We start from the raw sequence: 24,913 nt of genomic DNA, 5'->3' as shown, positions 1-24,913 counted from the left end.
TGTGATCCTGTTCTAGGGAACAGCGCCACCGTCTGGCCAAAGTCTGTATAGCACCTTGCACTTCTGGCTCCTGTCCCACATTAAACCAATCAATCATGTCAGCTCTACCCCATGCGGGCTCTCTGACCTTCCTCTTTTCACAGTCATCACAGGACTACAGTCATCCTCTCCTAAGAACTGGCCCCTGGCCTCCAGAGGAGCACACATGTCAATATTACCTGATGAACACAACTTGTTTTATTTTTCTGTCCAAGAGACGAATTTGTGCAGGAAGAAGGATGGTGACCCTCCCTGGAGCCGCACCCTGCCCGAAGCCCTGCTGCTGGCATTGGAACCCAGGTCTTGGAGCTGCCAACAGTGAGTGGGAACTGCTGAGGACGTGCACTCTTGCCCGAATAGGCCACTGGCTTTAGCAAGGGGCCCTCCTGGTCTCACCGATGCCGCTTTCGGATACTCTGTAGCTCCTGGCAGATGGTGCTGAAGCTAGGCCTCTGCCCCGGCTCATAGGCCCAGCACTGCTCCATGAGCCTGAAGACTGCATCAGGGCACAGCTCTGGGCAAGGCAGACGATGCCCTACGAGGACAGGTGCAGCGCACCAAGTATGAGAAGGGATCAGATTCCTTCCGATTCACTGCCCGTGAGAGAAACCACTAAGAACCCCAAAAACAGAGGCCTAGGCTCTGATCTCTGGCCTGCCATGCATAGACAGGCTTGCCACCTGTGGTAGCTACAGACTCTTCTTATCCTGCCCCAGTAGGAGGTTTTGAGGAGGAAGCATTTGGCGGGAACATCTTAGGAGCTTGGTCCTGAGGTACCATCATAAATCTGTGGCCTTACCCTTTTCGACAAACTCCCGTGTCTGCTGATTGGTGAGGTTGGGATAAGGTGAGGCCCCTAGGCTGAAGGTCTCCCACAGCAAAATGCCAAAGCTCCACACGTCACTTTCTGAGGAGTAGCGTCCTGCAGAGGAAGCAAGGCAGCATAGGGAGACTATCCCCGTCAGAGGCCCAGAGTCCACCCGTGCCCAGCCATCGGCCTTGCAGCCCAGGATGGGTGAGAATCAGGTACCATAATTAAGAGCCTCAGGGGCAGTCCACTTAACAGGGACTTGTCTGAGGCCGGCTGAGGCCGCGTAGATCCCGTCAGCCTCTTCTCGAGACATCCCGAAGTCACTGATCTTCAGAACATTCTTCTCTGTCACCAGGCAGTTGCGAGCAGCCAGATCCCTGGGTGAAGCAGGGCAGAAGTTGGTCTTCAGCCATTTTGGTTTACCTAGCCGGGTCAAGCCCTCTAGACAGCAAACAATATAGCTGTCCTTTGGGGCAGAGGAGGTGGTGCAGTTAGTAAGTGTCTGCTGAGCAAACCTGAGGGCCTGGGTTCAGATCCCTATGTTGTTATAAAAATATAAAAAAATAAAAAAAGTATGGTTGTCTTTTACCTCATTAGGTCCAGCACCTCAGTGCCCCAAGATATCTGCTAGATATCTTGGCGGAAACACATGCCAACCTCGTGGTGGCCCAGTGTCTCCTGTCGCTGCACACTTTCCTACACTCAAGCCCTCACATAAAAGAACACACAACACAATAATCTTTGGCCCAATTTTTAACATATAGTTGCCCACCTAAACATACAAAGCCCGGTACCATCCATCCTTAAGAACATTAATAACAACCTGAGTGGAATCTTAACGTCACCTGCCATGGCTTCTCTCCCTCTCTCTCTCTCCTGTCTCTTCTCCCTCTCCGTTCCAGTCTCCTCCTCTTCCTTCAAACTTTTCTCCCACCCATCCTTCCTTCCATCCAATGACAAGCCTCCTTCTATCCTGTACCTGCCCCTCACCTGTATTTTACAAATTCAATGGGGAGAAGGTTATGGTGAAGTCACCTAAGTCCTGAGTACAAGACTAGGCAGCCGTCCTTGGGGCAGTGGAATTAGCATCAAAATACAGATAACTCCAGGGCAAACCACAACATCCCTAGCTCTCAAAGAAAAAGTTGGCAATGCTTGTCTGTTAACCCAGCACTGGGGCATCAAAGAGAGGCAGATCCTTAGAGCTCTCTGGCCAGACGGCTTCACCAAATTCATAATCTTCTGGTTTAGTGAGAGACTGTCTAAAAATCTAAAGTGAGAAGGATTAAGACACCTAACATTGGGCTGGAGAGATGGCTCAGTGGTTAAGAGCACTGACTGCTCTTCCAGAGGTCCTGAGTTCAATTCCCAGCATCCACATGGTGGCTCACAACTATCTGTAACAGGATCTGATGCCCTCTTCTGGTGTGTCTGAAGACAACTACTGTGTGCTCACATTCATAAAATAAATAACATTGACTTCTGGCCTCCACAAACATGGACATATATGTGCATATGCACAGAAACATGGTGTAACTCTCACATACAAAGTGCTAGAGACCATTTCTGCCCAGGGAGCTGATAGCTGGTGGCCACTGTGGTGGGGTCTCCCAGAGCCTGCATCAGGGCCTGCAGCCCACTCACCGGTGGATACAGCACTTGCTTTCCAAGTACTCCATGCCAGCAGCTGCGTCCCCTACCATCTGCAGCAGGGTCTTCACCCGCAGGCGGGCTCCCTCTGTCCGCAGAAAGGTGAGAAAGTCGCCCCCTAGAGGCGAGAGCAGCCTTGAGCCTAGTGGGAGACACCAGGCAAGCTGAGCCCTCAGCCTGGAGACCAGCACCTCTGCTCACCTTGAACCAGCTCCATGACAATGTAGATTGGCTGTTTCTGGGTGCAGACCCCGATGAGACGTACAATGTTGGGGTGGTTGTACTGTTTCAGGATCCTGGAGAGCACTGCTGCTTAGGCTGTGTGTAATTCGTGCTCACAGCCTTCTGTACCTGTCCCTGTCCCCCACCTCTCAAAAGGAGCCTCAGAGAAGACAGAAGGCTACAGAGGAAAAGGGTGACTTCAAATGTCTGCAGCCTTGGACACGTGACTGCAGGGGCCCCGGTCAGTACCTCTTTGCATTATGGGTGCTACTTGGGTATGAGAGGACTTGGAGAATTAAATACTAGTCAGTGCACAGAGGAAGCCTCTCACACAAGGAACCTCTGATTGTTCCCATTTTATGACCCACCTCGCTTCTTGCAGAAACTTGGCCTTGAGGTCAGGTGGGAGCGTCTCTCGACAAGACTTCACAGCCACCGGGGTGTTGTCTGCACGAAGACGTCCACTAAACACCTCTCCGAAGTTCCCCTGCAATAGTCCTGGTTCCTACCACAACTTCCTGGTATTGCTTCTCTTTCTCACCTCCAGAGGACAAGCCATCTTGTCCCCACTCTCCATGCTGCCTTGTCACCCTGGGTCTCTATGAAGAGTTCCCCTCGTAAAGATACAAACGTGATCTGTGCCACCTTCTCTAAGAAGTGACATGAGAAGCATTGCTTTTCTTTGGGTTGGGAAAGCATTCTGATTGGAAAGTGGCTGGCGTCTTATATTAACAGAGGTGCTTAGTAAGACACCCTCGAGCAGGGCGAGAGCTGGGGTAGGATGCCAGTCTAGGAGTTGGTATTCGATATTTTATGAGCTGGAATCACATTGAGTCAGGGAGACCCTCTAGTAGCCTGGCAGCGGAACCAGAGGTGAGACTTGGTGAGGGGCCTAGAAGAAGCTGTGAGGAGGGTAACAGGTAGAGCCCAGAAGGTTGGAGAATCCCAGGGTCGTGGGGCTACACCTACCCTTCCGATCTGCTCTCCCAGTACCAGATCCTCATGCTTCAGTACCCACTTGTCCTGAGGAAAGAAGCAAGGGACTCAGGAGTCGGCAAACAGAAGGGGTGCTGGGCCCTGTGAAAGACACTCCTGCTGACACTACGTCAGTCTTGGAGCTGACCTACTGTGTCACACTGGCCCATAGGTTTGGTCATATCAGGACACTCAGATAATTTGGGGATCAGGCTGATATATATGGCATCCCATACCAAGGGGGAGGCTGGCCCTCTTGTGGGGTAAATGCTCATCCACACTCTGAGCACCTGCGATTCCCAAGCTCAACGTGGGCCAGGCTGGCCACAGGCTCACCTTGGGCACCGCCCTGAACAGGACAACACCACTCTTCTTTGTAAGGGGCTGCTGGGAGGACAGCAGGTGAGTGATGAGCAAAGGGATGCTGGGAAAGCCGTCCCCTTCCAGCCGGTACAGGTTCTGTGAGAAGGGATTACGGGTGTTGGGGAGACATGAGGTCAGCAGCTTCCTTTGGTAAGGAGACCTGAGCCCTGGGAAAGGCAAGAAGAGCAGCAACAGGAGTGGGGGACTAGGGGTGTGGTGGAGAGGTGGGGAGTAGGGGGCAGGGACTGCCTAGGACACACCGGTACGTGGCACTCTTGCTACCTTTTTCCTTTGGGGAGGAAAGACTCAGGGACATGGATATTCTCTTTGGGGCCCTCCAACTGAGTTAGAGAAGGAGGCACCTAAGGTACAGCAGTTACTCTCTACACTCAAGGTCACCGAGCTCTAGACCATTTCCCTAGAGAGGGGAAGACAGAAGGAGTAGGATCAGCGTCCCCTCCCCACTTACATCTGAGGATTGGATGATGAAGTGTCGGGGCTGGCCATCCCACAGCACAGACAGAACATACTCCTGCTTGCCCTGGCTCTCCCGAACCAGGAAGTCCCCGGAGTGTGTTAGCAGCTCAGCTACCTCTGCCCGAGGGATAGCCCCATGGTACCACAGCTGCTCGTGGAGGGGCTTCTGCACCTCTGGAACGAGCTGCAGCGGAGGAGGGATCTGGGAGGAGTGTGCAGGAGTCACTGGGCTGGCTCAGAAGGGGAGAACCCTGGGCTAAGGTGGGGTTTCACCGTGTCACCTGCTCTCATCCCTACAGCTATCCACGGGACACTAGAGTGGCCTGGTTCAAGCTCACTCTGGGCACAACTGAAATGGGAAGCTGGGGCTAGCAGATCCCAATCAAGTTAGGACTTTTCTCCTCTGAACCAGAGGCCTCTCTGTCACTCCCGAAGCAGCAGAGGAGTGCAATAGCCAAAGCCACATGCCCCTGCGGCATATAGGGATGGTGAAGAGAGGACATGGGGGTTGGTGGGGTTCAGAGGTATCTGCAGCCTAGAACCCCAGGGAAGGAAACCTGAGGAAGGAAATGTTGTCCCCTGCGCGTGCCCCTCTGCCCCCGCCCCGCTCCTCCCACCCCACACTGTGAAAGTGTTCTAGGCAGGCAGGTCCTTCTATCCAGAGTGTGGAGGTCTAAGGAGCACGTCTGAGACTCCTAGCCTGGCCTAACTAGATGGGCAGAGGCAGAGGTCCAGCTCTGGACTACTCACGGAGAACTTGGGGCGGAAGATTCCAGAGAAGTGGCTTTTAATGATCTCCAGGGTGGGTGTCCTTCCCCCATCTCGCTCCTGCTCCTGAGGCCAGGGACAGACGTCAGCGTGTGGCCAGGCTTAGGGAGGGGGAGGGCAAAAATGAGGAGCGCAGCCCCTGCACGCAGGCTGGCAGGGGTGGGCGTAGTAGTGGTAGGGCATCTCACCGTGGAAGAGGTGGAATGACGGTCATCCTGAAGGAGTGGTACGGCTGGGGGCTCGCCTGTCCCGAGCTGCTCCATCTTGCTCTGTAGAAGTTCCTGCTGGGCCTGAAGCTTGTCCTGATTGCACAGTGCTACCTGCAACCCCTGCATCGCCTCTTGCAGCACCTGCCTCTTGCCCAGAAGCTGCACCCTGCAGGCAGGAGCAGGGCAAGGGGAGGGCAGAGAGAGAGAGTCAGCCTGAAGCTTGCACGCACAGGAATCAGGAGGCTGCTGCAGGTGGGCTCTCCTCACCGTTCTCGGGGGTGGGTGTTCTGCTCCTCACACTGGAGCTCCCGCTGCAGCTGACTGACCATCTCCTGCCGGCTCAGCACCTCTTTGGTGGCCACAGCCAGTTCGTCTGTCACAGAGGTCAGCCTGCAACCCCAGGGGCAGGATAATGAAAGCTGTGCCCCCACCACATGCACCCCAACAAAGCCAACCTAGCCTGGCCACTTAGCCAAGGGTTCCCCGCCCCCACACCCACCCCCCCCACAGGAAGTCTGACAAGCGACCACGCACGTGTGCTGCACGCTCTCCAAGGTCAGCTCGTTCAGCTGCAGGTCCCCGGGTTCCAGCTGTTCGCCCTCTTCAAGAAGTGACACATCAAAAGTGACACAAGGTGGGACATCAGGGGCGGATCTGTGGGTGCACAGGGCCCTTCAGAGACAAGGTCAGAAGCCCCCGGAGCCCAGGAGGGTCAAGGATAAGGACCCCGGCTTACCCGTACTGTCGCAGGAAGCCTAGGTACTCAAACTCAGGCTGGATGCGAGCAGCAGCTGCAGCCAGCTCACGGTGAATGGTTGCCACGTCGTCCTGCACCAGACTGCTGATCTCTAGGTATTCCTGCAGGATGTCCTTCCTGCACCCCCACCCCATAGAGCCACCGAGTCAGAGGACCTCAGGCTGGGCAAGGAGGCCAACTCAGCCTAGCAGGATGGTTTCCTAACAATTCTAGGTTGGAAGACGCCCTCCTCACACCCCCACCTTAGCTCAGATGCAAGTGAAGGACCTTAGGCAAATCATTAAAGGCCTCCCGGGCCTTCTGCTTCCCAAGAGGATTATAGGTGTCCTGGCAACAGGAGCGCAGGACCACTGAGATCCTGTGGGTCATGCCTGGTACACAGGAAGTACTCAGGAACTAGGTCCCCAATAAATGCATAAGGCAGGGATGTGCCACTGACCCCCCAAAGCCTGTCTCTCCCAGGCTTGGCACCACCACCTCTTCCCCACCGCCCAGTTCCAGCCCTGGGTTCTACTGTTGGTTAGAGGGCACAGGGACTGCGAGCTTACAGGATGCCTGCCATCTCTTCGTGCAAGTCCTGTAGTGACTGCAGCAGGCCAGGCAGCATGAATTGGTGGTAGTGCTGGTGGTGCAGCTGCGCGGCCCTCACACCCAGTACGTAGCGGTTGTGGTGAGCAAAGAGCTTCCACAGGCTTCGTACATACTTGTCTTTGGCCTTGTCTCGATCCTTGTCTGGTAGGTGGGAGGTAAGAGAGGGTGTGCGTGTGTGTACAAGAGTGTGTACACACACACATGCACAGGGTGTGGGGTCGGTATCCCAGAGGTCCAAGGAGCAGCCCCCACTCCCTGGGCACCAGCAAACAAGTCTGCTAGACCGGGTTTTCTCCCTGCCAGGAAGAAAATTCCAAACCTTTGCTGGCTTCCTGGTACTTGCGCCTGGCCTGGGCGCTATCTCGTGTCAGGGTCCGGTACTGGCTCTTTAGCTTCTCAATGTCCTGGCTGTGGGTCTGGAAGAAAAAGGGAAGTCAGGGTGAGGAGGCAGACCTTAAACCCAGGGGGAGTCATACCTAAGGTAAAACCTTGGGAGGGTTCTGCCACTCAGGCTGTCAGGTTAACCAGACTCATCCTTCTGAAGGAGTCTGGAAACTTCTGGAGATGGTGGCTGCTAAGGTCAGGGTCAGAGGAGTTGAGTTATAGACATGCTACTGAGGAGGCAAGAAAGAGTTTGGGACAGGCTCCAACTGTCCCTCCGGGTGGCAGGTAGCAGCAGCCTCAGAGGTATAGATTCACATGACCCCGCATGACCCCACAATCAAAAGCTCTGAGACTTGGTTTCATACAGTGTGGTTATCATATTGAAATTGCCTCTGCCTCCCAAGTGTTAGGATTAAAGGCGTTCACCACCGCCACCTGGCAACTTGGACAGTCTTAAAGAGCCAGACAGTAAATATACTGTGCACGCAGGTCATAGAGTTCTGCAGAAATTACGCCATTCCTTCACTGACACATAGGATCCTATATAAGCACAGCTGTGTAATCCTTGGAGTAGAATTGAGTTAGGAAAGTATGGGAATGCAGACCACAAGGGGGCGCTGTGGGTCCATGGTACGACCCAGCTCTGCGGTGACGAGAGGGGTGTGGTACTGGGAGACTGACCAGTGAATGGGGGAGGGAAGCACCCAGAGACAAAGCAGCTGCATATAACCCAGCCTGCAGCTGGAATTCAGACCTAAGCAGGATCCTGCCTCTGGGGCCCTGGGCGGAATCACTCTAAGCCAAAGGTACACTTGGCCATCCCAAGTCCCTCACTATGGATCAACAGGTTCTGTAGCAAGTTAGCCTAAGTTGTAAGAGGAAAGGCGGAAGCTGCAGCAGAGCCACACAGGCCATCCTGGAACTAGGCCTGCGGTCGGTCAGTGACTTCTGCTTCCCTAGGCACTCTTGTGCAAAACTGCGCCCGATTGTGACAGAGTCCTTTGGTGCACACCTACCTTGGTGAGCTCCTGCTGCAGCTGCTGCCACTGCTCGTTGTAAGTCTTTCTCAGGTGCTGCCGCTCCCGGATCAGCACGCTCAGCTTGCTCAGGGGCCCTGAGTTCAGATCTTCTGCATGCTGCCGCAGTACCCGGCTCAAGTTCTCCGTCTGGCTTGTTATCTCTGCCCAGGACTATGGCACATTGTGGGATTGGGAAGCAGGAAGAACATGGCAATGGCCCGCAAGTGGGTTTGTAACATCTCCAACCCCACCCCTAAGGGGGAGTGCATGGCAGCTCACCTGGCTGACAGGGCTGTCCGGGCCACTGCTCCAGCTCTGGCCCCCGCTGTCTTGCAAGGACATGTGGTGAAGCAATCCTGCATATTCCCGGTCACTCTTGACCCTCTGCGCCATCCACTTCCTCATGCCTTCCAATAAACGAAGCTCAGCTTCTTGCATCTGTTGCACTGCCCCGTGGCCCTGGGGGCTGCACAGCTCTGAAGAGAAGCCCATAATGGTGTCCTGGGAACAGAAGCGGGGTCATTCAGTGGAGACAAAGAAGCAGCTGGAGATGGAAGAACAGGACCATGAGGCTAAGGGCTAGTAAGGCCCAAGAGGACTAAGGGCGCAACATGGGTGGGGTCCTGCTCAGAAAAAAATATCAAGAGGTATAGGCAGTAGCCTGGGATGGGGCCGGTCCCTCTGCTTCCGATGAACCAGACCAAGTCTCAGAGCCAGTGGTCCGGTTTCCAGGAACCAGACAGGAGATCCCTATTAGTGTCTTTCACTCACACCACGCCTGGATGTTACCAAACCCTGCACAGGGCCTTCAACAGTGCTGGACGGCGGCCTCAGGGAGCCACGGAAGAAATCCTGTCACTGGGCTTTCCTGCTCTTCCCAAGCTCCTAGCCCCACCCCCATCAGGTCTCAGGTTCCCAGAACACCCGCCTGGCCCCTTTCCGGTGCCCACCCCTGCCCGTGTCACACATAGATTCCTGGATCTCGAAGGTGGAGTTACCTTTCTTGGGCAGCTGCTCCTGGGGCAGGTGGCGGTGGACCGACTAACAGCTCAGAATCTACCCGGCCAGTTCCTGATTCCTGCTTCCTCCTCCGTGGTTTCAATTGCCGTAGGCCGCGGGGCGGGTCCACTGTAGGGAAGAGAGAGCACAGCCCACCCCCCCATCCTGCTCCCCACTCTGCGTGCCCTGGGCCACAGCCTACAGCGACAGCTCAGCCACGGAAACGGAAGGGAGGAGGAGGCCGGCAAAGAATGGCCATGCGAAGAGTGGCTTGCGCACCAGGCACTCCCCAGGGTCCTGTGAACGCGGGGTTCTTTAACCCAAAAATGCAGTGGGGATGGACTCAAGGTGAGGCCTCAGGCAAGGTGCTGGGTGCACCCAGGGTGTGGGGAGTCTGGGGACTCATGTGAACCCTGACAGCATGCTAGGGTGCCAGGGGGACCCAGGAGAGGAAGGAAGCCTAATCCTGTCTCTCCTCTGGATTCCCTAAGGAGAGCTCAGGCGCCAGCCTCTATTTGCATATTAAATCTCCAAGTAAAAATCCAAAACAGAGGCTTGCTCCTCAGACACAGGTTCCGGTAGTACCGTTTTCTCTCGACGCCCCGGGCAGGGCTTTCAGTCTCAGTGGCAGCCTGGGCAGCACAGGGCATAGGACTGAGGAGAAATTATTTCCCCAAGAGGAACTCAGGTTCCCTCAGCCATTCAGTCCCGACTCGCTGTTTCTTTTCTTTTGAGAAAGGGTCCCTCTATGTGGTCCTGTCTGCCCTAGAACTTGCTGTGTATGGGCTGGCCTCAAACTAGGAGATCCCCTACCTCTGCCTCTCAAATGCTGAGATTAAAGGTGAGTGCGCCCAGCTGTGATCAACCCCTGAACTGAAAGCAACTTGGGGAGAAAGGGGCTGTCTGGTTTAAGAGTCCATTGTGGGAAGTCAGGGGGCTGGACTGGAAACAGGAACCACAGGAGAACACTGCTCACTGGCCTCTTTGCTTTCATATACACCCAGGACCCTTGCCTGTGGTAGCCACCCCAGTATGGTAGGCCTTTCCTCAGCCACCAATCAAAATGCGGCACAGACTTGCCCACAGACCAATCCGATGGAGGCGAACTCTCAACTGAAGCTTCTCTTCCCAGGTGACACTAGCTGTGTCATAAAACCAAGCAGCACACAGATCCCTCACTCTGGCCCCCTTAGACTAGTCCTCTTGGAGGCAGTTAGGCCTGTCTGCAGGCCGTCAAGACACCACTAAGCCAAACTGGCCCCTAGCTCCCACCCCTTCCCCCAGCTGAACACAGTGAAGGGTCCTGAGAAGAGGAAGAGCAGCACACTGGAGACCAGGCTTGGTTTGCATAGTCTGCACGTTTAATCACTTTAAAACCTCTAACATTATCTCGTGTCCATTAAATAGAACCAACAATGCCAGGCCTGTTTAAATTACAAGGAAAAAAAAATCACTGTGCACCAACCCAGCATCTTACAAAACCAGCCTGGATGGCCGCTAGGGGTGGGCAGGAGAGCAAGGGGCACCCCTGGACAGGTAGGTTGGGTACCGAGAAGGGCTAGGAAAAAGAAAAGAGGAGGCCCAAGTGGGAGGGGACTGATTGTCCTAATGGGAGGGGTGCGAAAGGCACATCAGAACAGGGGGTTTGGGGGGCATCATAGGCCAATGCTTTCTCCACCAGGGCACAGTGTTAGAAAGGGCTTGGTGGTGCCACCTGCCCACCCCTGGCACTTGGAGAGCCAGCAACCCATAAGCCTGTGGCACAACCCCATTTGAAACAGATGATGTCAGCCTACCCCTCCCACCATGACCCCCTTTCCTGGAGCCCAGCTGGCTGGCCTGCCTCTTCAGGACTTGGGGCTTAGTGATTCCCTCTGCCTCAGAGCTGGGCAGCCATGGGAAGGGCAGGGTGGACATGGATAGGAGAAGGTGAATGGTCCAGCTGCTACCCCCATTAAAAATACAAAAAAAAAAAAAAAAAAATCAGCATCTAAAGTGAATAATCACAAAGTGAAAATATATCCTCAAACAGCTCCTGAGATCCCCACAGGGGAAAGCAGCATCGGGTGGGAGGCGGGAGGAGCCACCGTCCCTCCCCACCACCCACCCAGGGGCTCCTGGACTGTGAGCGCCAACAACCCAGGCAGCCCCGGGCTCAGAAAACAAGGCCCTGGCAAGGGGGAGGGTGCCATAGAGGATGGTCAGGACACCAGCATAAGGCCCCAGAGCCTGACCTGTGCTGGTCCAGCTCAGCCTGGCTACCAGCTGAGGTGGAGACCTGGAGTGCAGAGGCAGGCTGAGAGCAAGAGTGCAGGCACACTGGAGAGTGCCTGCTTTGCTCTGGTCCCTTCCTGTGACTGCAGCTTCTTCAGAGGCTCATCCTGAGCCAGAGAGGGTCAGGGGATGCAAAAGCCCTTGGAGAGGTGGCCACCTTCTTCAAGTACCTCCTGGCCAGCCTCCCTGTTGCCTGGATGGGGACCATTATTGCTTTCTGAGGGGCAGGGGAGGGGCAAGGCTGCAGCCTGGCCAGGGACTCAGAAAGGCTGCCCCTCTTCACTCTGCAGGAAGCTGCCCTAAAGATTTACTCCTTCCTCCACATGGAGGGTTGGTGGGGGGTGAGGCTCCCGGGACCCCACCTCAGGCAAACAGGTAGGCCCAAGGGTCTCTGCCCCTCTCACCTCCCAGCTAGGGTCCAAACCCAGTCCCAAGATAAAAAAATACTTTGGTGAATTAAAAAGTGCCCGAGGAAGGGATCAATTTGATAGGGTGGGCAGTGGGCTCATCAAAGGGCGCTCTGGTCTTTGATAAAGGCGGTCCTCTCGCCCCGGCCCTCGTCCTCTTCTGAGTCAGATGGGCACTCCTCCTGCCAGGCCTCAGGAGGCAGCCCCTTGTAGGAGATGAGGCCACGGTCCATGGTGTACACTTTCACTCCCCGGAAGCTGAAGCCTGAACACCGATGCAGGAAGAGGAAGACGATGCCAAAGATGAGAGCGATGATAAGGCAGCTGAGGCCGGCCAGGACCTCCGGCAGGTGAGAGGCCAGCCCAGCCCGCAACCGGGGCTCCACTTCCACCTCTGGGCGCAGTGCGGGAGGTGGCTGCTGAGGTCGGGACTCTCGGCTGCTCTGGCTTTGCCGGGAGCAGGTTTGCTCCACAGGGTCCAGGGAGGCATGGCTGGGGCAGCTGAGGCAGTCTGTGGGAGCTGGGCCCTGGCAAGTGGCACATGAGGCGTGGCAGGGGGTGCAGACGCTGGCACGGATGATCTCCACATCATTCTCAGTGCTGTAGTGTGTATCAAGGACTTGGGGTGTGAAGCCTGGTGGGCAACGCTGGACACAGCTTTTCTGATGCAGTGAGAAACCTTCCTCACACACTGCCAGCACAGGAGAGGAGGGCGTGTTAGTCAAGTGAACAATGGCCTCTAAGTCCCTGAGCTCCGCCCAGGCTCCACAGACCTACAGTCAGTCCTAAGCAGTCCCCACAGTCCCCAGGAGGTTTTTCTCTAAAGTTCACTGGCCCCTCCAACTCCACTGTTCCAACCCCATCCCCCCAACTTCCCCAGCCTCGATCATGTCACTACTGACCCACACAGGCCTGGCTGGATGTGAGGGTCTTGCAGCCGCTGCTCTCTGGAGGTACAGAGAGACCCTCAGAGGCTGTGCCGTATAGGACGAGAGTGAACTTGGTCAGCGTCCCTATTCCAGAGTTGGTAAGAGAAAAGGGTCAGGGGTGTGAGCACCTTGCCGACACCCTAGGTCCCACCGGCTCTCTCCCACCCTCCACTTGTCAGTGTGTCCGGTACCATAGTTGTTGGCCTCGCTGGTATTTTCAATCTCTAGGACCCACTCGCCAGAGGGGTCCTCATCCCAGGAATGAGTTGTCATGAAAGCCCAGTCATTAAATCCATCAGCAGAGTAGTCATGTGGTCTGGAGGAAGAGAGTTCCTTATAGCCATCTGAGGCTTTAGACCTCAGGGACCCAGGTCAGGGGACACCTAGCCCATGACACATGGGACATGCGCCACCCCTCCCCATGTGGCAACCTGCTGGACTGGAAGTACATCTCGGGCAAGCTGTCTCCCAGGTGTCCTTAGCCAGGAGCCCTATTTCACAAGGGACATGGCTGGCATGTCAGACAGCAGTCTAAGCAAGGGCTCCTATGCTGAGGGAGTCACAAGGACGAGCTGTCCCTCCCACGTGTTACTGGTGGCTAGAGTCTTGGGGACAAAGGAGGGAATGATGTAGGACATGAGAAGGAAACATGGAGAGCACCTGGCAGCTAATAGGGTGGAACGGGTGCCCATGGGGCTGATGAGGTGGATAGCCAGGTCGCCACGGCGATTGTAAGACAGGGTGAGCCGTGCCTGAACGTGTTCCAGCCTGGAGATGTGGTTGGGCTCACCCAGGCACGCTGTCACGGTCTTGCGCACCTCTAGCCGTTTGCCAATGTCCCTGTGCAATGAGCACCAGTGAGTCAGTAACCAGGCCAGCAGTAACCAGAGGGCACCCCAGAAGCTCCCTCCCACTCAGGTCCAGTCTTTACTTGGGCTCCGCCAGGATTTCAATGATGCACTTCCGCTGGGGGGCCACTGTTGTCCAGTTCTGGGCCAGGGCCACCATGGCACCTGCATCCAACAGCCCGTAGCCATAGGAATGGCTCACTGTGGAGGCAGGGAAGGGTTAATGGGAGGTAGGAGAGCCCCCATCCTGCCTCAGAGCCTAAACCTCTGGGTTACCTTGCCCTCACCTTTCCGGCCCACACCATTGGTAGCCCAATCGTTAGCGTTGAGATGTGCTGGCTTTGAGGTCTGCACCACTAGGTGCTGCATGTCCCGCCAGGTGAGGTTCTTGCTGCAAAGGAGAAAATGTCTGGGTCAGGCTTTTTGGACCGTGACTGCAGAAAACAGCTGCTTTTAGGGGCACTGGTGGGGACGAGCTGTTGCTTGCCCACTTACTTGGCCTCCAGGGTGAGAGCAATGATACCAGCTGCCAAAGGGGCGGAGGCTGAGGTGCCTGTGTGAGACTCAGTGCACTTCTGCCTCAGGTCAGTTGTCACCTGCCAGGGAACAACGGTGGTGAGACCTGATGGATATTGGGAGGAGGAGCCACCTGCCTGTCCTTTTGTCTATCGGACCTGGGTACCCTAGATGGTACAGTGAATCAGTTAAGACACCTGAGGTCCAGCTTCTACCTTACTACCATGCATAGCTCCTTCTAGGGCCAAGGTTCTCAAGGAATAATTGGGAAACAGTCAGAGGTTGGAGCATAAGGGATAATTCTAGGGAGAGTCTATACTTCTCAGGGGGTCATAAGGGATATTTCTAGGGAGAGTCTATCCTTTCAGGGGGTCGGGGATGGTTTGGTAGCCCTCAGAGGTCTGGGGGAATCCCCAGCTCACGGGGCAACTGCACAAGGCCCAAGCTACTCTATTCAGCCACACAGGGACGAGAGTGGATAAGGCCTAATGGGGCCCTGAGCAGAGAGCAAGGAGCCTCCCCTCCCAGCCCCCAGCCCTGGGCAAGACTCACAATCTGCTTCTCATTCTGGTTGCCACTGCTGTAGGTGGTGGCCAGTGTGGAGGAGCAGGCCTCACTGTACCAGGGCACGTTGCCGAACTGTGTGGCACTGCTGATGGACAGCGTGTAGATGCTGTTGGTATAGCCGTCACAGTTACAGCTGTCATGTTCCCGGCCCCCGTTCCCTGAGGCCCAGACAAAGATGGAGCCCAGCCCTCCGCGGCCCTGTAAACACAGTGGGCTGAGGTTACTCAGGATGGTGTACTGTGGGGTAGAGAGCAAGGAGGTCCTAACAGGAAGATGTTAAGGCAGACTGAGAAGATGTGAGCTCCGTCTCTATGGACTCCGTTCACTTCTTAGAACCACCAAAGATCCCTTGTAGATAACTATACGAAATCAAATTGGACTAGGCTCACACCAAAATGCTTAGAGTGGTGATCCCCCAGAGCGGGGTGATCCCCAGAGCCGGGTGATCCCCCAGTGCAGGGTGATACCCCTCAAAGCAGGATGATCCCCTCAAAGCAGGGTGATCCCCCAGAGCGGGGTGATCTCCAGAGCGGGGTGATCCCCAGAGTGGGGTGATCCCCTCAGAGCGGGGTGATCCCCCAGAGCAGGGTGATCCCTCGGAGCGGGGTGATCCCCAGAGCGGGGTGATCCCACAGAGCGGGGTGATCCCCACAGAATGGGAGAATGGGCACTTTTTGCTTTTTCCCATTACTTAATTTAACCTAAAAAGACACTGTGTTACATTTGTATGGCCATGTGTGCCATGATACCCATGTGGTCACCAGAAGCAACTGAGTGGAGCTGATCCTCCTCTCCTTGCACATTTATATGGGGACGGAGGCTTGAGCTCAGGTCCTCAGGCTTGTGTGCAGACTCTACCTGTTAACCATCTCTGTGACCCTGTCACTTTACTATTTTGGTAGTGCTGAAATCAAACCCATGGCTGAGGCTGGGATGTGGCTCTGTGGCAGAGGAGCTGCCAACATAGGTAATGCCTCTGCTCATGTAACCCCGCAGACCCCCGCCCCAGGAAGGAAACAAAAGGGCTGGAGAGAGAACTCGGAAGTTAAGGGCACCGTGCTCTTGCAGAGGACCTGGGGTTGATTCTCAGCACCCACATGATGGCTCACAAACACCCATACTCCCAGTACCAGGAATCCAGTGGGCATGCATGCCATTAAAATATTTATATACATAAAATAAATAAATGAAAGTACATCGTCAGTCCCCAACTTCTTAATGTTTTAGTAACATTTAGTTTCTTTTCTTTTTTTTAAAAAGATTTATTCATTTATTATATATAAGTACACTGTAGCTGTCTTCAGATACACCAGAAGAGGGCATCGGATCTCTTTACAGATGGTTGTGAGCCACCATGTGGTTGCTGGGAATTGAACTCAGGACCTCTGGAAGAGTAGTTGGGTGCTCTTAACGGCTGAGCCATCTCTCCAGCCCTAACATTTAGTTTCTTAAATTGATTTTTATTTAAAATTTTATTTTTGTTTGCAGGAGTGTTTTGCCTGTATATATGTACGTGTACTTACTACATGTGTGTCTGGTACCCTGGGAGGACAGAAGAGGGCATCGGTTCCCTGGACTGGAGTTACTGATACGTTGGGAGCCACTATGTGGGTTCTGAGAACCACACCCAAGTCTTTAAAATTAATCAACCAGGTAAAGTGGTGCACACATGTAATCCCAACAGTCAAGAAGCTGAAGCAGTGCGATCATGGGTTCCAGGCTAGCCTGGGGTACATAGGCCAGTCTAAACTGTACAGAAGACTTTGTCTCAAAAAGCAAACCAGCCTGGGCAGTGGTGGTGCACACCTTTAGTTCCAGTACTTGGGAGGCAGAGGCAGGTGGATCTCTGAGTCCCAGGCCAGCCTGGTCTACAAAGGGAGTTCCAAGACAGACAGGGCTACACAGAGAAACTCTTAGAAAACTGGAAAAACAAAAACAAAAAACTAGGAAAACTGAAATATAAGGAAGAGAGCAATGGAAGATGGAATTCAGCCAGCCTGATTTCCAGAGCTAGACCAGGACTCCCACTTCACCTGGCTAACTCCCCGAAAGAAGGCCTCCTCGGCGAGCCGGGCTGGCCCATCCACGGTCTTGCCGTCGTCCTCAGGGCCCCAGCTGGCGCTGTAGATGTGGATGTGGTTGGGATTCAGGCCCAGCGAACGTGCCTCTACCGCGTCAGTCACCTCGCCATCCAACATACGCACCCCTAGCCGCAGAGGGGTGGGAAAAGGGATGCTGCGTGGGTCCAGCCACCAGGGCACCCAATGGCACAGGCCCAGTTTGAAGCCGGGTGGGGGTGGGGGGGGCGGTGAGAGAGAGGAGTGGCAGTGCTGGGAAACCCGAGCCCCTTATGTATGGTCTCCCACTGTCTTTCAAGAGCAGGACCTAAGGAAGAGGAAAGGCGACCCGACTTCTCCCAAGTCACACCACTCTTCACTAGGAAGGAACCGAAGGCTGAGCCATGATTTAGGGAGACTTTTAAATCCACACCCCACTCCACCATGCTGCCAGCTCTGGGATTCCAGGTTTTCCTTTTGCCCAGAATCCTGCCTAGACTAGCATGCTGCCAAAGATCTATGGTGGAAGGCACTGAGTGGGCAGGGAAAACTTCCGGGAGAGGCTCCTCCCACTTCCATACCCACCTCCAATCCGGGCATTGTAAGCTACACCTACACCACAGACACCATTGTTGGCCACCGCTGCCACTTCCCCGGCACACCGAGTGCCGTGCCTGCAGAGCAAGAGCAGAGCAAGAACGCAGCGTCAGTGGAGGTACACAAGTGAGGCAGTAGCTCTAGGAATGGACGGCGCAGAAAGGCCCTTGGGCCACTCAGCAGTTCCCTGTGGCGCCTGATCAGAAGGTTTGAGTTTGAGACCAGCCTGGACTACAGAGCAAATTCTAGGACGGCCAGGGCTGCATATGGAAACCACGTTTCAAAAAACGAAAACTGAAACTCCCTTGGGGAACAAGACTTCAGTTAGACAAAGACTTCAGTTATGTGTTGTTGTATTTAAGATTTATTATTTATTTATTCATTTTATATATGGGTGCTCTGTCTGCCTGTACACCTACACGCCAGGAGAGGGCATCAGACCCCATTACAGATGGTTGTGAGTCACCATGTGGTTGCTGGGAATTGAACTCAGTGCTCTTAACTGCTGAGCCCTCTCTCCAGCCCCTTGCTTTCCAAGACAAGGCAGCTTGGCTGGCCTGGAACTCACGGTGAAGAGCAGGTCTCAAACTCAGAGACCTGTCAACCTTTCCCTCCAAGTGCTGGGATTAAAGGAGCATGCCGCCATGCTGGAGAGACTTCAGTGGGACATGGGACGTTCAAACTCACCCTCGTGTCCCTGAGGGATGAGAGGGAGAGGCTGAGCGACCAGGAACTTAACATTCCTCACCTGTTGTCGTTCATCTGCGTGTACCGAGGCTGTGGGTCAGGGTCCTGGTCATTGACATCGAAGCTGGCTCCCGGGTCCTGGTAAGGACAAGGCCATCATCAGAGCTGCCTAACCACATTACAGGAGAGTCCCCAGAGGTGGCTACCCAGGGTCACTCCAGCCACTCTCTTCCGTTCCTTACATAATTGCCTGCCAAGTCAGGATGGTTCTTCTCAATGCCGTCATCCAGGATGGAGACCACAATGCCACGCCCTGTGAAGCCCTGGGCCCAGGCTTCCTTCACATTCAGGTCTCGCTGAGTGACCCCAGACTGCAGAGACAACCAGCCCATTACCAGGGACAATTGGTTATTAACTCAAAAGAATAAATTCTACCCTAAAACCTCTATCTTTACCCATCCCAGCTCTTAAAATGCCACTCCTGGGGACTGGAAAGACAGCTCAGCAGTAGAAGCACTGCTGTTCTTTCAAAGGACCCAGGTTTAGTTCCCAGCACCCACGTGGTCACAACTGTCTGTAACTCCAGTTCCAGGGGATCTGACAGTCTCACACACTCACATAAGCACACCAATGTACATAAAATAAAAATAGATGAATCATAGGCATAGATTCTGGGAAGGCAGGATGGGCTAGAGCAGTGGTTCTCAACCTATGGGTCTCGACCGCCTGGCAAACTTTTATCTCCAAAAATATTTATAATTCATAACAGTAGCAAAATTATAGTTATAACGTAGCAACAAAAATAACTTCATAGTCAAGGATCACCACAACATGAGGAACTGTGTTAAAGGGTGGAAACAGTAGGAAAGTTGAGAACCACTGGGCTAGAGGCAGAAAGAAGGGAGAAGAAAACAGAAGAAGCCCCAGGGTGAGCCTCATCCACTCACAGGACCTCCCAGTGGTGGGGAAAGGGACCAGAGTCCAAGGAGCATACCAGGTACCACTGCTGGGGGAACTTGGGGTCTGTGGGCTCCTGATACACGTCCCTCTTGGCCCTTTGCTTGGCTACCTGCTGCTCCAGCCACTTCACCTAGGAAGGACAGAAAGATGGTAGAGGTGTGGGGGTTGCAGAGTGAGGGAGACTCAGAACAGAAGGGGGTGGCAGCCGGAAGGGCCAGGGCCACACTTACTTGAGGCTCCCTCTGTAGCCGGCTGTGCCGCGGGCGGTGAGGCGACAGGGACCGCTTTGTCACCGCTCTGTGCCAGAAGTGGTAATAGTCACCGAAGATCTACAATAAAACAGTGAGTCTGAGATGGGCCCTCCATCTGCCAGTCCCTGGGGGAGGCAGAGATGGGGGTGGACAAGGCTGCTGGGGAAGCTCACAAAGGCAAGCGACTGGGGGGGGGGATCTGTTCCCTGCTTAGGACCCACAGGAACATGCAGGGGATGATAGGGCCACCATCACTGAGATGTGCTGGCTTTTCTAAGCGACCTATAGGAAAACCCACAAAGAGGACAATGCCATGGATCCCATTCCACCAGTCACTTAGAACCTGCCCCTGACCAGATGCCCTGGAAGACAAATACGATTTCTGCTTTAAGGTTTGAGAGTCTCTGCCCTCACTCCCACTAGGGAACGTCCCGAAGTCACAAACAGGCCAAGTTAGAAGCCCACCTGGCCCAGGTTGTGGAACCCATGCTTCCGTGCCACGCTATCAGCCACAGCTGGGCCTCCAGAAATGTGCACAGCCCACGTGTTGGTGAAGATCTTCTGGCCTCGAGCATCAGCTGCTAGCAGGACCAAGGCTCCTGCTGCTGCTACCACCCATAGCAACCAGGGTCTCAGCTCCATGGGGGGGCAGGTGACTGGGACCCCAGAGCTCCGTCTCCCTGGCCTGGTCACAGGGCCTTGGCTGCCACGTGCCTGCTCACTGCCAGGGTCCCGAAGCTGATTGGGGGGGGCATGGAGCCGAGGTGGGTGGGGCTGGAGGACAGGACGGGGGCCAGATCTAAGGGAACAAGAGGAAGAAAGAAGAGTCAGTCCTCTCTGTCACACACTGATGCTGCCCTTCCTATCGTCAAGGCTGAGTCAGGGCCTAACAGGAGTTTCAAGGGAGATGGGTAAAACAAACACCTAAGGGGCTGGGAAGATGGCTTAGTAGGGACAGTTACTGCCACCCAAGCATTAAAACCTGAGTGTGGAGTCCCAGGACCCACACGAGAAGGTAGGCTTGGCAGCATGTGCCTGTAACTCCAGCACTTGGCAGGGCAGAGACAAGGACCCCTGGGGCTGCTAGCTGGGCCAACCTAGCCAAACCTGCAAGCTCCAGGTTTGGTAAGAGACCTGTCTTAATCCCCTCCCCTACCCCCCAAAAAAAACCCCCCCAAACAAAGTCAGAAACACTGGTCAGGGCTGGAGAGATAGCTTAGTAGTTAGGAGCAAGCACATTCTGCTCCTGCAGGGGACCAGAGTCCTCACCCTAGCACTTGTATTGGATGGTTCACAACTGCTTGTAACTTCAGCTTCCAGGGATCCAGCCCCAGCCTCAACAGAGACAGACAGACAGATGGACAGATGGACAGACGGACACACACACACACACACACACACACACACACACACACACACACCACAAACCCCTAAGTTGTCTCTGGAAGATATCTAGCACATATCCCTAAAGGTCGGCCAAACAAGACACATGGACCCACAGTCTCCCCTCCCAAGCCTTTCTCCATCAAGAATATAATCAGGGCTTGAGTCATTCAAAATAAAAAGCAAACAATGACCAAAGAAAGAAAGATACATTATCAAATGGCATGCACACACGATTCCATTTTGTTTTCTTAAAACTATGCATGCATATTTATACATAACCAAAACAAAATCTGGAAGGATACAAGTTACAATTTAACAATGGCTCCTTGGAGATGGTGAGAATTACGTGTAGTAATTGTTACTTTCTTCTTTGTGCTATTGTATGTTCTCAAAATATCTAGGTATATTTTATAAAAGAATAAAATCTTGGCTCTTTAAAAATTGAACAGGGTCTACCCAACTCATTAGGGTGTCCTGGTTCAGCAAAAAGGTTAGCTGTAGGGGCTTACTTGAGAGATTCTCAGTCCCTGGGAGGAAAGAGTGGGTATCTTAAGTGGGGATGGAGGCTCAGAGCCATGCTCTGAGCATGAGGGATTCCAGAGGTTTCGCCGCCCTCTAGGCTAAATGACGGCCATCTTTAGAGGCAGGCCCAAGCTGTTTCCTGGGCAACTTTGCTCCTGCTAGTCCAGCCAGGCTTGGGTTTAGAAGTCAGAGCTGCCCCCTGGCTTGTTCCAGGCCCACCACCCACCACCTTGCGTAATCTGAGCCAGACTGCCAGGGCAAACACTGGCTGCTGCGCCAGGAGCACCAAGGTGAGGCTGAATCAATAGCCCTGAGTGGTGTTTTTCCTCCTTCAGCAAACAGACAGCAAGACCTTTCTGCCTGGGGCCACATAACTGTCCCCATAGAGGGCCCCGACTAGTCACAAGCCAAGCTCCTGGGGTAGGTGGCAGCTAGGAGAGGTTCCAGTAGGCTGCTGGAGACATCCTCTCAGTGCCAGGATCCTGATACCCCTACCACTCCTGTGGCCCAGCCCTAGAAGTGGCTCAGCCAAACGGTAAAATGTAGGTACCTCAGCACACACTACCCTGAGGAGCTGGACAGATCTGCTTGCCACTGGGAACTCCATGATTCTCCAGGAGCTGCCATGAGCTACAAGTCTCCCTAACTGCTGCCGTTTCACCCCACAGGCTGAGGGGACTCCACTCACAATCCTGGAGTATTTTCAGTTTACACCAAAATAACCCGACAGCTGATGGCAGGGGACATCAAGAGGCAGACTCCATGCCTGAAGGGCAGAGTCCAAAGGGCTCCAAAGACAAGCCTGGGAGTTAGAGCTCCATGTCCCCCCACATAGAAACAGGACCCTCCACATCTAAAACCTCTTGAGTTTAGACATCTGCAGACTCCCTGCTCCGAGTTCTGAGACCTGCCTACAACTTCCAAATTACGGCTGGGTTGCTCTGGGGCTAGCCCAGGTTCCAGTAAACGATATAGATGGGGCCACAGAGACAGGACCTCCACCCCACCCCAAGGAAGATGATCTGCTTCGCCCAACACCTCAATCCCAACTACGGTAAGGGTAGAATATGGATTCCAAACATCAGAGCGTCCTGCCTCATGATCAGACACATAGGAGGGCACACACACAACACACACATAACACACACACACACACACACACACACACACACACACACACACACACACACACACACACAAAGAGCCGAGAACAATGAATGAACAGGCTTCTCCCCACCCCCATCCCAGACTCTGACTCACCCTCTGAGTCCCAGTTGTCTCAAAACCAGGAGGCTGGATATATTTCTAGCCTCTCTGGGTCAGTCTTGCCCAGCACTCAGCGCTGGGCCTGACTAGAAAAGAGGCTATAGGGCTGTTCCTAGCTCTTTTCTTAGGCAAAGCTTTTTTGTCCCTCCCTAGAACCTACCAACAGAGATCACCACAACCAACCACCCAAGGAACTTACCCCCAGGTGTGGCTGCTGGAGACCTGGCTGAGGCAGCCACGGAGCAAGCCACTGAAGACTGCTGGGAAACCCAATCAGGTCTCTCTTTCCAGCAGAGACCCCAAGGCAGGTCCTGTTACAGGCGCCTCCCATGAAATTTTAACTCCTAGTCCCTGCTCAACTACTGGTCCCTCAGAGATCTTACCCAGGTCATTTCCTCTCTCTGGGCCTCAGTTTCCTTGGTGGTGAAAAACTATTAAGTCAGAGGCTTTCAAACTTTTTTTTTTAAGCCACGGAATCCTCTTTTTTAAACTTCAAATTTTAGATAGAAGTCCAAAACAGGAAACAAACACCTAATCTGTTTGACCACTCTCCTTTGCTGTGTCCACACCTGGCCAGCAGCCACAAGCCCTCACTGGGCCACATCACCTGCGTTGCCTTGGCACTTCCCAAGTCACAGAGAATCCCAGCGCTCCAGAGAGATGAAAGTCCACTTCCCCTAGGCGCAAAGACCTGGGGCGGTGGGAACGTAGACACTGGCCAGACTAGTGTCTGCTGTCAGACCTGTATGGCAAGCAGGCCGCCCCTCGGCCAGCCACCCGACGGGGGCAGTAGGGGCCTCCGCCAGGCCTCGGCAGGAGGCAGCCCAGAGCGAGCCTTCCCAAGCCGGCCTGTGCGCGCCCGCGAAATCCGCCCCCGACCGCTCCGGCCGTACAGGTGTGCAAGCCGGCCGAGGACCCCGTGCCCTACCAGGAGCGCGCCCCATCGGGCGCAGGCCCTAGCCGCCGGGGCCACGGAGGACGGCGGGCAGGCGGGAGCACCCAGAGCCCGAGGAATGCTCTGCCTAGCCCGCCCCAGCAGGGGCCCCGCCGGCGCTTCCTGAGGTCAGAGGGCTCGCCCCGGCCTCAGCGGAAAAGTACCGGCGCGGGCCCAAGCCCGGCGCTCAGGTGGGCTGCGCGGCTCCGGTCCTTCCACCGCGGCGGCAGAGAATCCGCGGCCAGAGCCCGGCGGCCGGCGAGGCCCGGGGCTGCGCCGCCCGGCTCCGCGCTCCCCCGCCCGCTCCGGGCCCGGCTCCCCAGCGCGCCGCCTCCCCGGCCCCGGGCCGCGCGCCTCGCCGCTTACCCTGGGGAGCCGGGCGGGGAAACTTTTCCGGACGAGCGCCGCGGCTGCTCGGATACCCTCGGCCGAGCACGGAGCCCGGCGGCGGGGGCCTGGCTCAGGCGGTCCCGGCGCCCGGCAGCGGCGTCACAGCGCGCAGGCGAGGAGGCGCGGCGGCGCGGCCTCGGCCCGGCCGGCGACCAGGGCAAGGCTCGGCCTGGGCTCCAGGCGCGGGCGGGGGCAGCGGCCCGCCGCGGCGGCGCGGCTTGTTTACTCGGGCCGCTGTCACGGCGGCGGCGGCGGCGGCGGCGGCCCCGGCCTCCTCCTCCGCGCCGCGCCCCTCCCCCTCGCGGCGCCCACCTCCGCGCTCCGCGGCCGCAGCCGGCCCGGCCCGTTCGCCGCCCGCCCGGGCCGGGCCGACGTTCTGAGCGCTCCACGCGGCGGGCCCTGCGGCCTCGGGGCGCCCTGTCTGCGGCTGCCAGCGGGGCCGGTGGGGAGCGTGGTCCCCGCGCACCACCCCAGGCCCCTCGGACCGCGCCGGGTTCGGCTCTTGGCCCCGCAAACTCCCGGGCAGATGGTCTCGGAGACCCGGACTGGGAGCCTGCGGGCGAGATGGCGGTAGAAGGGCCGAGGATCGGGGGTTAGGGGGAGCCCAAGCTGTCCCTGCCTTCCCTGTGGTCCTGGCTCCCGAGTTCTGAGTTTGAGGGATAATCAAGGGAAGCGCCCTGGGATGGCGGACCTGGGGAAGCTCCACTCTCAGGTCGGACCTCACAGCGGCAGAGCAGCCCTCGCACCTCCAGCTAGAGGAGTCACAGTTTTATTTGCTTCTGTAGAGACAGGTGAATAAACAGAATAGCTACCTCCTTTCATGTTTGGTTTTGGGTTTTTTTTTTTTTAAATACTTTTTTTTCTCCTGGAACAACGGAGAGCTAGGCACTGGGCCAATCGGTTCATTCTATCTTCTCCTTATGTACATTCTTTAATCCACATAATCCATTCAGGCTAACATTATTAATCCCACTTTACAGATAAGGAAACTGAGGCACACAAAGTTTAAATAATTTTCCTTAAGTTACACAACTTAGCAGGCCTCAGATTTGGCAGCG

At 55.3% G+C, this 24,913-nt stretch overlaps 2 protein-coding genes across 3 annotated transcripts; both read right to left on the bottom strand.

The window, feature by feature from the left end:
- Positions 1 to 214: 214 nt before the first annotated feature.
- Fes (FES proto-oncogene, tyrosine kinase) lies at positions 215 to 9,373 on the bottom strand. Its single transcript, XM_032893341.1, has 19 exons — positions 9,264 to 9,373; positions 8,545 to 8,766; positions 8,263 to 8,436; positions 7,182 to 7,278; positions 6,820 to 7,003; positions 6,251 to 6,388; positions 6,049 to 6,168; positions 5,782 to 5,904; positions 5,494 to 5,680; positions 5,288 to 5,371; positions 4,530 to 4,739; positions 4,034 to 4,156; positions 3,692 to 3,745; positions 3,091 to 3,209; positions 2,702 to 2,796; positions 2,495 to 2,618; positions 1,070 to 1,227; positions 839 to 961; positions 215 to 574 (listed from the first exon to the last, which is right to left on the bottom strand). Exons 2-19 carry the CDS (start codon positions 8,755 to 8,757, stop codon positions 432 to 434), a joined length of 2,469 nt encoding a protein of 822 aa, XP_032749232.1. The 5' UTR covers positions 8,758 to 8,766; positions 9,264 to 9,373; the 3' UTR covers positions 215 to 431.
- A 1,230-nt stretch (positions 9,374 to 10,603) lies between these two features.
- On the bottom strand, positions 10,604 to 24,075 carry Furin (furin, paired basic amino acid cleaving enzyme). 2 transcript variants are annotated; one of them, XM_032893339.1, is made up of 16 exons: positions 23,832 to 24,075; positions 19,823 to 20,156; positions 19,337 to 19,435; positions 19,141 to 19,236; positions 18,389 to 18,517; positions 18,208 to 18,284; positions 17,448 to 17,536; positions 16,839 to 17,011; positions 14,791 to 15,003; positions 14,218 to 14,318; positions 14,010 to 14,113; positions 13,806 to 13,923; positions 13,535 to 13,714; positions 13,066 to 13,190; positions 12,848 to 12,958; positions 10,604 to 12,636 (listed from the first exon to the last, which is right to left on the bottom strand). In XM_032893339.1, the coding sequence occupies exons 2-16, from the start codon at positions 19,997 to 19,999 to the stop codon at positions 12,047 to 12,049; spliced, it is 2,382 nt and encodes a 793-aa protein (XP_032749230.1). In that variant the 5' UTR covers positions 20,000 to 20,156; positions 23,832 to 24,075; the 3' UTR covers positions 10,604 to 12,046. The 2 variants fall into 2 exon arrangements, with proteins under 2 accessions (XP_032749230.1, XP_032749231.1); XM_032893340.1 differs by lacking the exon at positions 23,832 to 24,075 and adding an exon at positions 22,731 to 23,347.
- Between the last annotated feature and the right edge of the window lie 838 nt (positions 24,076 to 24,913).

This window comes from Rattus rattus, chromosome 2 (assembly GCF_011064425.1).
Source record: "Rattus rattus isolate New Zealand chromosome 2, Rrattus_CSIRO_v1, whole genome shotgun sequence".
NCBI lineage: Eukaryota > Metazoa > Chordata > Mammalia > Rodentia > Muridae > Rattus > Rattus rattus.
Note: the sequence above shows the minus strand (reverse complement) of the source record. Positions and strands in the feature narration are given on the sequence as shown.

What these genes read in the sequence shown, in the direction of transcription:
- Fes (XM_032893341.1), bottom strand. Translation starts at nt 8,757, where the DNA reads ATGGGCTTCTCTTCAGAGCTGTGCAGCCCCCAGGGCCACGGGGCAGTG. An exon ending in TCATCATCCAATCCTCAGAT is followed by an intron (nt 4,157 to 4,529) that starts GTAAGTGGGGAG and finishes CCCTTCTCACAG; the next exon opens with AACCTGTACCGGCTGGAAGG. An exon ending in TGTCATGGAGCTGGTTCAAG is followed by an intron (nt 2,619 to 2,701) that starts GTGAGCAGAGGT and finishes TCTCGCCTCTAG; the next exon opens with GGGGCGACTTTCTCACCTTT.
- Furin (XM_032893339.1), bottom strand. Translation starts at nt 19,999, where the DNA reads ATGGAGCTGAGACCCTGGTTGCTATGGGTGGTAGCAGCAGCAGGAGCC. An exon ending in GGCTACAGAGGGAGCCTCAA is followed by an intron (nt 19,237 to 19,336) that starts GTAAGTGTGGCC and finishes TGTCCTTCCTAG; the next exon opens with GTGAAGTGGCTGGAGCAGCA. An exon ending in CTGACTTGGCAGGCAATTAT is followed by an intron (nt 18,285 to 18,388) that starts GTAAGGAACGGA and finishes TGTCCTTACCAG; the next exon opens with GACCCGGGAGCCAGCTTCGA.